Genomic DNA, 13,898 nt, shown 5'->3' with positions numbered 1-13,898 from the left:
TCTCGGCAGAAATCGCTAGAAAGGAAGCGCTATTGCCAAGCTCGTCCCACCCCTGGCCGTCAAGCAGCCAATGGGCAGCCGTTAGCATGCTCCCAAACAGCCCCTTTCCCTTTAAGAAAGGTTTTTTAAAAAAAAAAACGACCCATAGCAACGAATCTAGGTAGATTCGTTGCTACGGAGAGACCCATCCAGCTGCCTAATGTGAGCTGTCGTTTGATTGCATGATCGTTTGCACGCTGCCTCGAGTGATAAAAAAAAAATCCCCCCCCCCTCTCACGGGCCCGATTTTCGGCTGAATTTATTTGTAAAAAATAAAGGGACTTTATTTCAGCAAACGGGCTTTTCAGTGGTTTGTGCTTAGTGACTAAAGGTGAAGGACTGAAGCCAGGGAAGCCTCTAAACAGAAAGAGGCTCGCCGGTGCGTTTATCCCCGCTCGCTCGGAGAAAAAAAAATGGCGATCGCTTCGCCGGAAGTTTGGAGGAGAGAGCCAGGGGGAGGGACTTTGAAGAACCAGCAACAATGGTAACGCACAGGTCTTTAGCGCTACTGTTGCAGATTGGTTGCAGGAGTGTATCGCTATCCGGAGGGTGAATCCACTTTTCTGGATTCCCCTGAAAGTGCCACAACAAAGCGCTTTTTGCTGATTGGTTTCAGGATTGTTGCAGATTGTCTACGACGTCGTGGGTTATGGCAAATTAGTAGCGTTTCCAAATAGCAACCATTGTGCTACTTTGAAGCCGTGCGAAATGGCCCTGGCATTTGAAAGGATCTTTCTCCCTTTAAATGCTCAGGGTACATGGAGCCAAAAAAATGTGGCATGAAAAATAGAGTGGGTTTTTTTGTGTGTTTTGTACACTCCTGGGGAGTCTTGCTGTATCCTGAGGCCGAAACACACAAGCCTCATCGGCTGGCTGGTCACTTTGTGAGACAAGGTGTGGGACTAAATGGGTCATATAACCAGGGGTAGTCAACCTGTGGTCCTCCAGATGTCCATGGACTACAATTCCCATGAGCCCCTGCCAGCGAATGCTGGCTCTTGGGGATTGTAGTCCATGGACATCTGGAGGACCACAGGTTGAGTACCCCAGCAGGGCTCTTCTTGAAGGGTTGGAAAGTTCACATTTTGTGGTTATTTTCACATTGGTTTACTGATGACCTATTGAAGAAGAGTTGGTTCTTATACCCCACTTTCCACTACCCACAAGTAGAGAGCCAGTTTAGTGTAGTGGTTAGAAGTGCGGACTTCTAATCTGGTGAGCCGGGTTTGATTCTGCACTCTCCCACATGCAGCCAGCTGGGTGACCTTGGGCTCGCCACGGCACTGATAAAGCTATTCTGACCGGACAGTGATATCAGGGCTCTCTCAGCCTCACCCACCTCACAGGGTGTCTGTTGTGGGGAGAGGAAAGGGAAGGCGACTGTAAGCTGCTTTGAGCCTCCTTCGGGTAGGGAAAAGCAGCATATAAGAACCAATTCTTCTTCTTCTTCTTCTACCCGAAGGAATCCCAGAGTGGCTTGCAAACACCTTTCCCTTCCTCTCCCTTTAAGATATACCCTCTGAGTTAGGTGGGGCTGAGAGAGCTCTAAGAGAACTGCCCTGTGAAAACAACTGTGACTAACCCAGGATCACCCAGCTGGCTGCATCTGGAGAACTGGAGAATTAATCCTGGTCCTCCAGACTGGAGTCCACAGCTCTTAGCCAAAACACCACGCTGGCTGTCAATATTATAATCTCTGTTGGCTAGGCTGCAATAAATATATAAATGCACATCATATGTTCCTCACGCTTAAGAATTCATTCTTTTTCTGATCCCGAAATGTTTTAACCAGTGGTTGCTTTGCGACATTTTCTGTTTAGCCTGTTTTCAGCCAGCAGCATGGAAGAAGTTATCCAAAACTTGAACCGGGATGGCTCTCCTTTTGCACTCAAGCAACTCCAGGTAATATTATAGTGCATTTCACTTTATTGTTGGGGCACACACTGAGCCTTTCTGTGACCCGCATAGCGACTCCCACTGGCCTGCATCCCAGACCACTCTTCTTTGGGCTAACCAGGGTTTCAGGACCCTTCCACCAACCCCCGGTTTGAAATGAACCACGGTTTGGACTAATATTGGGGAAGCGGTGTGATGGTTAGCTCTGAGAACTGGGAATTCATACAGTTTTTTGTTTATTTTACTTGTGCTTTGCCTTACTCCCTGGTAGGGATCCAATGTGGCTTTCTTAATTTGCCACTCCATTTTTTCCTCACAACGGTCCTGCGAGGTTACTTTAACTGAGAGCATGCGACTGGCCCAGGGTCATCTGGCAAGCTTTCCGGATGGAATCGCATTCGAACCTGGTCTCCTCCCTCCCCCCACTCCTCCTAATCTGATGCTCACATGCAAGCCAGGAGAGCGGGAGCCGAAAATAGCAGTTTTGGGGAATGCCATAGCTGCACTGAACACCTTGAGGGAGGGGCTCAGTTTTCAGTGGCTTCATATTTCTCTGGTTTTCATTTCAGGCAGAAAAACTCTAAACTTGTGCCATTTTTTACAAAACTAAAATACTTGAGGCACAACTGTGACTTTTCTTTGGTTTAAACTACCCACACTTTATTTAAATGCTCTCTTTTGTAAGGTTTGACGACCTGTCAGGGAAGTCACTTACTTTTGGTAAGATTGCAATGAAGAAGAGGAAGAGCTGTTAGTTTAAGCCTCACTTTTCACTACATGAAGGGGTCTCCAAATAGCTTACAAACGCCTTTGCTCTTCCTCTCCCCACAATAGACACCCTGTGAGGTAGGTGGGCCAGAGAGAGCTGTGAGAGAACAGCCCTAAGAGAACTGTGACTAGTCCCAGGTCACCCAGCTGTCTGTATGCAGAGGAGTGGGAAATTGAGCCCAGCTCTCCAGAGTAGAGACTGCAGCTCTCTAACCCAGGGGTAGTCAAACTGCGGCCCTCCAGATGTCCATGGACTACAATTCCCAGGAGCCCCTGCCATCGAATGCTGGCAGGGGCTCCTGGGAATTGTAGTCCATGGACATCTGGAGGGCCGCAGTTTGACTACCCCTGCTCTAACCGCTCTGTCGCGCTGGCTGTCACTGTCAGCACCATCAGAAGTTGTATTACCCCCTCCCGATCGCACAGACTTCAGTTGAAGGATGAAATCCTGTTTAGGGTAACACTGTGAGCCATTGGGCTAGACCCTGTCTGATGCTGACAGGCCCTGGGTCGTCCTGTTTCAATCCTGCTTCTTCACTGAAGCTACTCCCAGACATCACCACAAAAGGCTGTTCAGATTTGATGAAACGTTTCTTGGGGAGAGGATTCGCCATTTAAGCTGGAACCCGGTCCGGTGGAAGATTGCCACCCTGCTGTCTTTCTTCCCAAACTATCGCTGTGAAGAACGTCACATGAGGCTGACTCGTTTCCGAGGAAAAGAAGCAGCTGGATCAATTTCTCCTTCTGGGTTGCAAGTCGAAAACTCTTGGGTATCTCTAAAAGGGCGTGAGAAGCCTCTCTTCAGAGACCGCATGGATCTGTGCACCGAGAATACAGAGCATCCCTGCCCCAGACATAGTAACATAAGAGAAGCCATGTTGGATCAGGCCAATGGTCCATCCAGTCCAACGTTCTCTGTCACACAGTGGCCAAAACCCAGGGGCCATCAGGAGGTCCACCAGCAGGGCCAGAACTCCAGAAGACCCCCAAGAACCAAGAATATACAGCATGACTGCCCCAGGCAGACTGTTCCCTCTGCCTTGTGGCTAAGAGCCACTCATAGACCTCTGCTCCAGATGTTTATCCAACCCACACCTGGCGCCATCCATGCCTGTAGGCACCACCTGTTAGAATGCTAATTCTTGTTAGATAATTACTGCATGCCCTCCTCTTCACGCTTTATAATGTACCTAAGGGGGCGGAAGCTGGATGATTCAGGCGAAATCGAAGAAGAATACTCAGAGACATTCCTCTAGTCAGGAAAACTGGTCGCACCCTAGCCCCGGTCGGTGATCCAGGATAAAGGAACGGGAAGATTAAGGAGCAGTTGATAGCAGATGGCTTCCCCCCACCCACCCACCCACCCCCAAGCTACTTTCATTTTTCCCTCCGGAGCGGCAATTAAGCCAACTGGTAACGATTCATGTACACAGAACCGGGGGCAAAGCCCTCTGTGTCCTCTCGTGCTCTCAGATCTGCCCGGCAGCTGGGAATTAGCAGATGCCAGGACACCACGCAAAATGGGTCACCGGCTGATAAAGCGGTGTCTGCCAAGAGAGGGGGGGGAGCCAGGGATCTGAGCGACCGGGGAGGCAGGAAAGCAGCGGCCGCTCTGAGTTGGACAGCTGCCGCCCCACCCTGCGGCCGAGCGGACCTGCCGGAAGCCGCGGCGAGGCGTAAATCACACCATCTGCCTCTCCCCAAGGCACCACTGGCAGGTCATGCTAAGTGGTGCGGTTCAGCTCCGATTTGTCAAGCTTATCCTTGGGGTTTTGCTGGTTTTTAGCGGGCTCTCGGGATATTGGCAAAGAGACGTTTGGGGAGGGGCTGTGGCTCAGGGGTAGAGCCTCTGCTGGGCAACCGGGAGCACCTTGTCATCTCCAGGTAAAAAAGGACCAGGTGGAAGGCGATGGGAAAGACCCCTCTCTTCCTGAGATCTGGCAGCCTGCACAGACAATATGGACTTTGCTAGACCTAGGTTCAGATTCGGTATAAGGCAGGTTCATGTGTATTGTCCAGGAGCAGGAAGTCCTTTTAGCTGGAGTCAGAAGACAGGAAGCTGAAATGGATCTAACCTGGAGGTGTGAACTCCCTCCCACCCCTTAGTCTTTTCCTACTTTGGCTGGTCACCAGATGTAGGCACTACTTTTTGCTGCCTTCCCCCTACCCCCTTCCTCCCGGATCCGAGTGTAGCACCATAGACACCCACTAGGTTTTCAGAGTACGTGTCCGACAAAGCCAGTGGTAGGAGCCAGCTGCTTCTCTTTCTCCAACGAGGTCCTCTTTCTAGGAATCACAGATGGGGAGTTTCCAAGCAAGAGAGAGTAGAGGGCAGGCAGTGGTTCTTCTGGAGCCTCCCCACATTCATGGCTCATCCAGGGCGTCTCTAGACGTCCCGTGCCCTCCTTTTGATGGAGACAGAACTCTCACGGTTTCTGGGCCCATTCCCACAGAAGCCGAGCAAGGTTTTCAGAGCATGGCTAGAACTCAAGACGGAAAAGGACAAAAAGATCCCAGCTTTCACAGTACAAGCAAGAGAGTCAGCATGTTCGTAGGGGCTAGAACACCGGATCAGGATCGGGGAAACCCAGGTTCAAATCCCCACTTGCGCCGTGGAAACTTGCTGGGTGACCTTGGGCTGCTTGTGCATTGTCAACCTAACCTACCTCACAGGGTTCTTATGAAGATAAAGCAGCAGAGGGGAGAATGATGTCTGATGTTATGGCAGCTGCTCAGGTCCAAATGCTAATATTTTCCAGAAGAGCACAGACATCACCTGCACCAGGTGAGATGCGGTGGGTAGAAAGAGCTGCCTGCCTTGCAGGAGCTTCTGGCATTCCGCAGGGCCTATAAAACGGAGCTCTTCCACCAGGTGTATGGTTGAGGTCAGTACGGAAAGGGTGATCTCAGCGGTCCCAAACCTTTTTATCACTGGGGACCAGTCAACGCTTGACAATTTTACTGAGGCCTGGGAAGGGGGTAGTCTTTTGCCGAGGGACGTCTCCACCGCCGCCTGAGCCCCTGCTCCACTTGCTGTCCCGCCGGCACCCCTGACTTCAGACCACCTGCTGGGGGGTGCTGCCAGCAGCAGCTGCGCAGTGCCACGCCAAGGGGGAGCCCCAGCCATGGCAGCCGCCGGAGAGCACCATAAGTGAGCTAGCGGCAGAGTGGCAGGGCAGCTCCCAAGGCAGCAGCCGGGGAGGAGGACGAGGAGGAGCCGCAGCCCGGGACCGACTGATCCACGGACCGGTCCCCGTCCCTGGACCCGGGGATTGGGGACCACTGATGGCTCCCCTTCCAGGATGTGACGCTTGCTAGTAACTTCTGCAACCTTCTTTCTCCCACTCCTTTTGTGATATTGGGATAACTGAGCTGAGGATATGATTTTTTCCACTGTGTATCTTTCGTGAGTATATGTATATGTGATTTTATACTGGGATTTTAATTGGGGTTTTATGGGGTTTTTACCCAGTTATTGTAACCCGCCACAAGCCGTAAGGGAGCGGTGGGCAATAAATTAAATAAATAAATAATAAATAGAAGAGGTTCTGGGAGTGGGAACAGTCCTGGGGAATTCACCTGCAGCAGGACTCCCTTCCAATGAGCCTCTTGTGGCGCAGAGTGCTAAGGCAGCAGACATGCAGTCTGAAAGTTCTGTCCATGAGTCTGGGAGTTCTATCCCAGCAGCCGGCTCAAGGTTGACTCAGCCTTCCATCCTTCCGAGGTCGGTAAAATGAGTACCCAGCTTGCTGGGGGGTAAACGGTAATGACTGGGGAAGGCACTGGCAAGGCCACCCTGTATTGAGTCTGCCAAGAAAACGCTGGAGGGCGTCACCCCGAGGGTCAGACATGACTCTTGGACAGGGGATATCTTTACCTTTTTACCTTTAGGACTCCCTTCAGATTTACCTTTCCAATGATTCTGCTTGGCGATGGCAGAAAGGGTCATCAAGGCACAGCTGATTTATGGTGACCTCATATGGTTTTCAAAGCAAGAGGGGAACACGGGTGGCTTGCCTGCTTCTGCGTCACAACCCTGGATTTCCTTGGGGGTCTCCCATCCAAGTACTGATCAAGGCCAACCTGGCTTAGCTTCCAGTATCTGATGAGATCTTCAGAAGTACTTGGGGGGGGCGGGGTTGGGACAAGGACTGCTAATCCTTTTAACAAATGGAAGAATTGTTTGGCTTTTTTCTTTCAAGTGCTTTGAAAAGAGCAGTATACCCTCACAATAGCCTAGGCATGCCCTATCCTATCAGCCCTCGGAAGCTAACCATGGCCAACCATGGCTAGTATTCGGATGGAAGACCACCAAGGACGTGGGTGGTAGGTCTTCCAAGGAACGCTAGGGTTCATCATGATGTGGAGGCAGACTTCCAAACGTCCCTTGCCTGGCCACCAGACAATCCTAGGATCCCCAGGCTACGCTACACACACTGTACGATGCCCTAATGTTCTTTTTTTATGTGCCTTTCCTGCTAAAATCCCTACATAGAATACTGGTTCCTGGGATAGTCTTGGAAACGCTCCTGATTGTATGAAATATGAGATTCAAATAAAAAGGTAAAGGCCTCACTTCAAGAAGGACGTAGATAAAATTGAAAGGGTACAGAGGAGAGCGACGAGGATGATCTGGAGCCAAGGGACCAAGCCCTATGAAGATAGGTTGAGGGACTTGGGAATGTTCAGCCTGGAGAAAAGGAGGTTGAGAGGGGACATGATAGCCCTCTTTAAGTATTTGAAAGGTTGTCACTTGGAGGAGGGCAGGATGCTGTTCCTCTTGGCTGCAGAGGAAAGGACACGCAGTCATGGGTTTAAACTACAAGTACAATGATATAGGCTAGATATCAGGAAAAAGATTTTCACAGTTAGAGTAGTTCAGCAGTGGAATAGGCTGCCTAAGGAGGTGGTGAGCTCCCCCTCACTGGAGTCTTCAAGCAAAGGCTGGATACACACTTTTCTTGGGTGCTTTAGGATGCTTAGGGCTGATCCTGCGTTGAGCAGGGGGTTGGACTAGATGGCCTGTATGGCCCTTTCCAACTCTTTGATTCTATGATTCTATGATTCTAGGTATCCCCTGTGCAAGCACCGGGTCATGTCTGACCCCTGGGGTGAAGCCCTCCAGCGTTTTCATGGCAGACTCAATACGGGGTGGTTTGCCAGTGCCTTCCCCAGTCATTACCGTTTACCCCCCAGCAAGCTGGGTCCTCATTTTACCGACCTCGGAAGGATGGAAGGCTGAGTCAACCTTGAGCCGGCTGCTGGGATCGAACTCCCAGCCTCATGGACAGAGCTTTCAGATTGCATGTCTGCTGCCTTACCACTTTGCACCACAAGAGGCTCTTTTGAGATTCAAATACGAGATTAATAAAAAGAAATCTTTGATTTGCTCCACAGACAATTGCCAAAATGTCCCCTACATCTCTGAAGATAACCCTCAGGCAGCTTAGAGAAGGAGCAACCTTGAACCTGCAGGAGGTTCTCTCCATGGAGTACAGGTTAAGCCAAGCATGCATGGTAAGACGTCACTCCGACCACGTAGAGTAGACTCTAGGCCATGTGCAATGGATTTGCTCTGCTGGCGGCGAATACTCTGCTGTTAATCTGGGTGATTCAAAATGAGGTCTGGAGGATCACCATTTTGCATTTGTGCCCATGACAAAGGGACGTGATGTTCCTGTGCACAGAGCAGAATCATGGAGAGGAGAGGCCTCTGCTTGACACGGTTCCATCCCCAGGACCTCCAGTTGAAAAGGACCAGGCAGGAGGTAACAGGAGAGACCTCAACCTGAGACCCTGGAGCAGGGGTAGTCAAACTGCGGCCCTCCAGATGTCCATGGACTACAATTCCCAGGAGCCCCTTCCAGCGAGCTCTGGCAGGGGCTCCTGGGAATTGTAGTCCATGGACATCTGGAGGGCTGCAGTTTGACTACCCCTGCCCTGGAGAGTGGCTGACAGTCTGAGTAGACAATACTGACCTTGAGCGACCCAGGGTCTGAAAAAAAAATTGGCAAAAAAAAAATTGGGAGGGACCATAGCTTAGTGGTGAGACCTCTGCTTGGCATGCAGAAGGTCCCAGGTTCAATCCCTGGCATTTCCGGTTAAAAGGACCAGGCAGGAGGTGATGGGAAAGACCTCTGCCTGCAGCCTGGAGAGTGGTTGACAGTCTGAGTAGACCATACTGACCTTGATGGACCCCAGGTCTGGTTCAGGAGAAAGTAGCTTCACGTATTCCTGTGTGTGAGTTTAAGCTACTGAAAATGTGGAGGACAGCAGTGGGAGTGGAATTCTATCAAACTGGAAGAAGAGATGCTGAGAGTCAGGTCACAGAGGATGGCATCCTCAGCTGAGATCCAGAAAGGCCCCCTCAGAAGCACATAACGGCAGTGCTAGCTAGCCTGAAATCTTGAAGGAGGCAGATGAGTTAGTGCCTTCATGTTAAATCTTGGCATTTGTAACAGAGACACGTCCATAGGCTGGTTTTGAGTCTAGCAGCACGGAAGGGGTCAACAAGATTTTGGGGGTATGAGCTTTTGAGAGTCAGATATCTGACAAGGGAACCTTTGACCTTCAAGAGTTCACTCCCTGAGGATTTTGTGGATACCCTGGAGAGACATGGCAATCTTGGCGGGTCCTGGACTCAAACCCAGCTCTTCTACCACAGACCTTCCGCTGAATCCCTGCCTAGTTCCTTCACCCCTTTCCCACTTCTTTCTGAAGCTGCTAGTCATTCGGCCAGCTAAAACTACATCCAGACGCGCTCCCCCCCCTCCCCTGCCAGGGCCATTGGGGCCATTTTGCTCTGTCAGATTAGCATCTGATCCACACTGGGTTGAATGTCAAGAGAGAGGGACAAGCGCGAAGGGAGCCCAAGATCCAGTGTGTTTCAAGGCTATAAACCATAGACTGCTGGATGCTAGACGGTCTGCATCACCTCTCTGGGTGGGCCCTGTTCCAGGGGAAGTGAGGTGACTTCGCTTGAACAGAATACAGGAAGAGCATTTCTCCTGGGGGGGGGGGAGGTATGGACGGCAGCATTCTAAGGTTTGTTTTGTTTCTTTATCTTCCAGAAAGGCCATGACTTCTACGAAGGGGTGCGAGCAGGTAAGGTTCAGGCTGGAGAGCCATGTCAAGTTTATTTTTATTTGGATTTCTAGGTGACCCCTCTGCACAAGTGGGTTCGAAGTGGCTCATGACACACAAAGCCATTTTTAAAACAATTTAAACAGTATAAACTTTAATATTTCTGTCTCCTCTGCAAGCCACATTGTCTCATTCAGGCCCTCCTTCTGGTCTTGGTGGACTCCACAGGGGTGTGTGTGGGGGATCACCATAGAGAGAGTACAAAGCAAGAGGGTACATGACATGTGGGAGGCCCACAGTTGTCTCTCAGCTGACCTGGCCTCTGCCGTAGAAGAGTGCCATTTTGCCGGCCCTGCAGAACTTGGTTAGCTCCGTCAGGGCCTGGATCTCTACTGATAACGCCTCCCACCAGGATGGAGCCAAGGCCAAGAAGGCCCTGGCTGTGGTTGAGGCCAGTCATACTTCCCTGTGGCCAGGGATCACCAGCAGGTTTGCATTGGCAGAGCGCAGAGCTGCTAGAAGGCAGGATGCTGGACTAGATGGACCACTCATCTGATCCAGCAGGGCTCTTCTGGTGTTCTTAAAAATATGTTCAGCTTTCAAGACTCAAAGTTTCCTTTATCATATAAAATTATACCATCAGGACCCCCAAAAAAGGCTAGGCTATCACTTTTCCTTCTGACATTCTTGCTTTCGACATTAGAATGTGCAATTTCCTACCTGCATCTGAAAGTGCAGAATCTGAGATGACTTAGTTTTGTCAGTTTTTATGGATGATGAGATGGGTTCACCTTGGGCCTGCTTGGGAAATGCACTGCCCATGGCAGAGAGATACCTCTTGTTCATGTTACTTTCTGAAAAGGAGGTTCTAAATAGGTAGGAAGACATGGAGAGTTAAGAGAAATCAGAGCAGAGACGAACACCGAGAATTGTGATTTTCATTGAGAACAAGCACTATTATTAACGGGCCCTGGTAGTCCCAGATTAATCATTGTGCCGATCGATCTAGCTGCCTCAAGTGATGATTGAGAAATAAATCTCTCACGATGGCAGCGATTATTGATAATCCATTTCCTCCTTAAGGGCCTTGATTCTTTAGAGCAAAAGGTTGAATAAGACCATCAGTGGCTCCTTGTAGGCTTGCCCTGGGCTTCCATGTTCGTCCGTCTCTTGAGACCGAGTATTGGCGTTATTGACATAAATGCGCTAGAGGCTGCGGCTAGGGTAGGGGTAGGGATATAGATTATTCTACCTGCCACCAAAGACTTTTGTCGTTTCTGATTTATGGGGTTTTATTATTCTTTTCTTGTAAACCGCCACGAACCAGACTGGCTTCAGAAATGGCGGTGAATAAATCCAACAGGATGGATAGATAGATAGATAGATAGATAGATAGATAGATAGATAGATAGATAGATAGATAGATAGATAGATAGATAGATAGATAGATAGATAGATAGATAGATAGATAGATAGATAGATAGAGATAGAGATAGAGGGAGAGGGAGAGGGAGAGGGAGAGGGAGAGGGAGAGGGAGAGGGAGAGGGAGAGGGAGAGGGAGAGGGAGAGGCCCTCTCAGTGGCCCCCTTGTAACAGTCGTGTCTAGGGCCTTGGTAATTGTAGAGGTAGACCAACCTTTTTAATCCTGTGGGCACCTTTTGGAATTGTGACACAGTGAGAATCTGAATCAGAGCCACACAGAGCTGGAAGAGACCACAAAGGGCCATCCACTCCAGCTTTTTCAGGGGCTTAAAAAGCACACACACCTGACAGGTGCTTATCCAGTCTTCTCTTTAAAACTTCCAGTGAAGGAGATTCCACCACCCTTTGAGGCAGCGTATTCCATCTATGAACAGCTCTTACCCTCAGAAAATCCTTGCTAATATTGAATTGGAACCTCCCTGCCCATGAGGTAGATGCAGGCACAAAATGGCTGTCACAAAATGGCCGTTGCAGGAGGCGGAGCCAGCTGCAAAATGGCTTCCCCTATGTACTTTCAGTTGCACAGGGAAGATCCTTGTGATATGGTGGCAGCTGCTGCCCAAGCAACATTTTCAAAAATCTACAGTGTCAACCAAATTCTCAGTGGCCAATCAGAAACTTTAATGGGCAAATGCCCCACCTGGCCACACTCACTTACTAGAAACAGTTGGTGGGAGGCAGAAAAGGTCTGGACGCGAACCCTGAAGTTGACAAAGGCAACATACTACTGGAGCTATCTGCATTTTTAATTTTTATATACCTTATTTATAGTCCATCTTTATCAGCAGGACTCCAAGCAGATCACAAAGAGTGAGCTATTACAATCAACAGGATGGGAATTTTAGTCAACAATGAAGCAGGATTTGGAATGCAGAACCAAGCAGAAATCTGAGAAACCCGGAACTGGCCTACCTAAATGTTAACACATTAAACAATACATAGCCACACAATAGGATCCAATCCTCAGCAAACAATAGTACAGGCCACACTCCCTGGTATTTTCTGCATTGTTTAGCCTGAGTAGGAAAGTCCTCTGGAATAATTAAGTTTTGCATTTTTTGAGAAAACCAGGAGAGGGGGACCCTTCCTGAACTCCTCGGGCCGGCCAGGCCAGAAAGTGGTTTTGTGTACTCTAGGGGGTTGGGGACTTGTCTTGTTCCTCCCTGCCCCATCATGTTGGGTTAGCTGCTTCCTCTTGTCCCGTGACCTCTTCCCACAGCTGAGTATTGAGAGATCCTCCCAGTGGGGAGAACCAGTGTCCACTGGAGCTTTGATGGGAAATTCGGCAAGAGGCCTAGACTAGAGTCTTTAGAACAGGTATAGGTTTTCGGCGTTACTTCATAGGGTCACTGTGGGTCAGAAGCACCTTGGCGGCACTTAACACAGACACATAAAGACTCTCAAATAAAGAAAATTAGTGCTTCTGAGGTTATAGTACATTTTCATAAGGCAAATGTTTTCTATGAATACGAGGCTGAGCTAAAAAGGCGGGACGTTTCTGATGATCAGGGGGACACTTTGAATGTCTCGGATTCAGCAGTCACGCCGGGCTAGAGATGCAACAGGATGCAGTTCATTATGGCATTCATGCAACGGTTTGTTCTGTGCAGCGCTGGCTGTTCAGATAAGCGCTCAGTACCGTCACGTTTAATTAGGCGCCATTACGTCTCAGAAGCTGAGAATGCAAATATTTACTTTTCCTTTTGAGCTAATAGAGGAACGGCCTTCTCTTCTGCGGAGGAAGCTCAGACCAGACGAATAGCGCTGCAGTAGAGTTTTGTTTTGCTATACAATTAGCCAAGGGACTAGAGTCAGGGGTAGTCAAACTGTGGCCCTCCAGATGTCCATGGACTACAATTCCCAGGAGCCCCTGCCAGCAAATGCTGGCAGGGGCTCATGGGAATTGTAGTCCATGGACATCTGGAGGGCCGCAGTTTGACTACCCCTGGACTAGAGAATCGGCTATTCCTGATATTTTTATCAGCCTCTTAGCTGAAAAAAAATTTATTATTTTCCCCCTTTTTCCGGCAGTGATCATTGACAAAGACCAGTCCCCCAAGTGGAAACCTGCCACCCTAGAAGAAGTCACCGACGAATTTTTGGACTCGTGTTTTCGTTCCCTTGGAAGCGATGACCTCAAGCTGCAATAGGTTTGGACTCAAGCCAGCCTCATTCTGAGCGAATTCTAGTTTTCTTCGGCATGACGAAGGCGGTTCTCATAGTCCGCGCGGAAAGGAATAACCTGCCATGAACAAACGCTTATTACAGTTACATAAGGAAGAGGATTTAACATTTTTGGAAGCAAAACTCAGACTACTAGAGAACTGGCACAGGGCTGTCGTCAGCCAAGTTGACGCCCGAGTGCTTCCCAGAAAAAAAATCTAGATTGCTCGTATAAAGAGTGTATCAGTTCACACGAAATACTGTCTGCAACCCCGTGGAAGAGAGGAACCCACAATCCCTTGGTCACCATTGAGTTTTTCCATCACTCGAACAGGAGCAACCAGGGCGATAAACACGAGACCCATAAAACTATAATTGTATTGTTTCTCATAGGGGCGACATTGACTTAAGTTGATTAATTGTACGAGTTAACTGCTTCAAATTAATAAAGACTAATCTAAACGGG

General features: G+C 49.4%; 1 protein-coding gene across 1 annotated transcript in view; it reads left to right on the top strand.

The window, feature by feature from the left end:
• Positions 1–13,898, top strand: part of HIBCH (3-hydroxyisobutyryl-CoA hydrolase) — a 73,086-nt gene extending 59,188 nt beyond the window's left edge. The window contains exons 11-14 of the mRNA XM_077319475.1: positions 1,860–1,941; positions 8,101–8,220; positions 9,774–9,807; positions 13,301–13,898. Coding sequence (XP_077175590.1) covers positions 1,860–1,941; positions 8,101–8,220; positions 9,774–9,807; positions 13,301–13,419 — 355 coding nt within the window. The 3' untranslated portion in view covers positions 13,420–13,898. The remainder of the gene's footprint in view (positions 1–1,859; positions 1,942–8,100; positions 8,221–9,773; positions 9,808–13,300) is intronic.

This window comes from Paroedura picta, chromosome 2 (assembly GCF_049243985.1).
Source record: "Paroedura picta isolate Pp20150507F chromosome 2, Ppicta_v3.0, whole genome shotgun sequence".
NCBI classification, from domain to species: domain Eukaryota; kingdom Metazoa; phylum Chordata; class Lepidosauria; order Squamata; family Gekkonidae; genus Paroedura; species Paroedura picta.
Note: the sequence above shows the minus strand (reverse complement) of the source record. Positions and strands in the feature narration are given on the sequence as shown.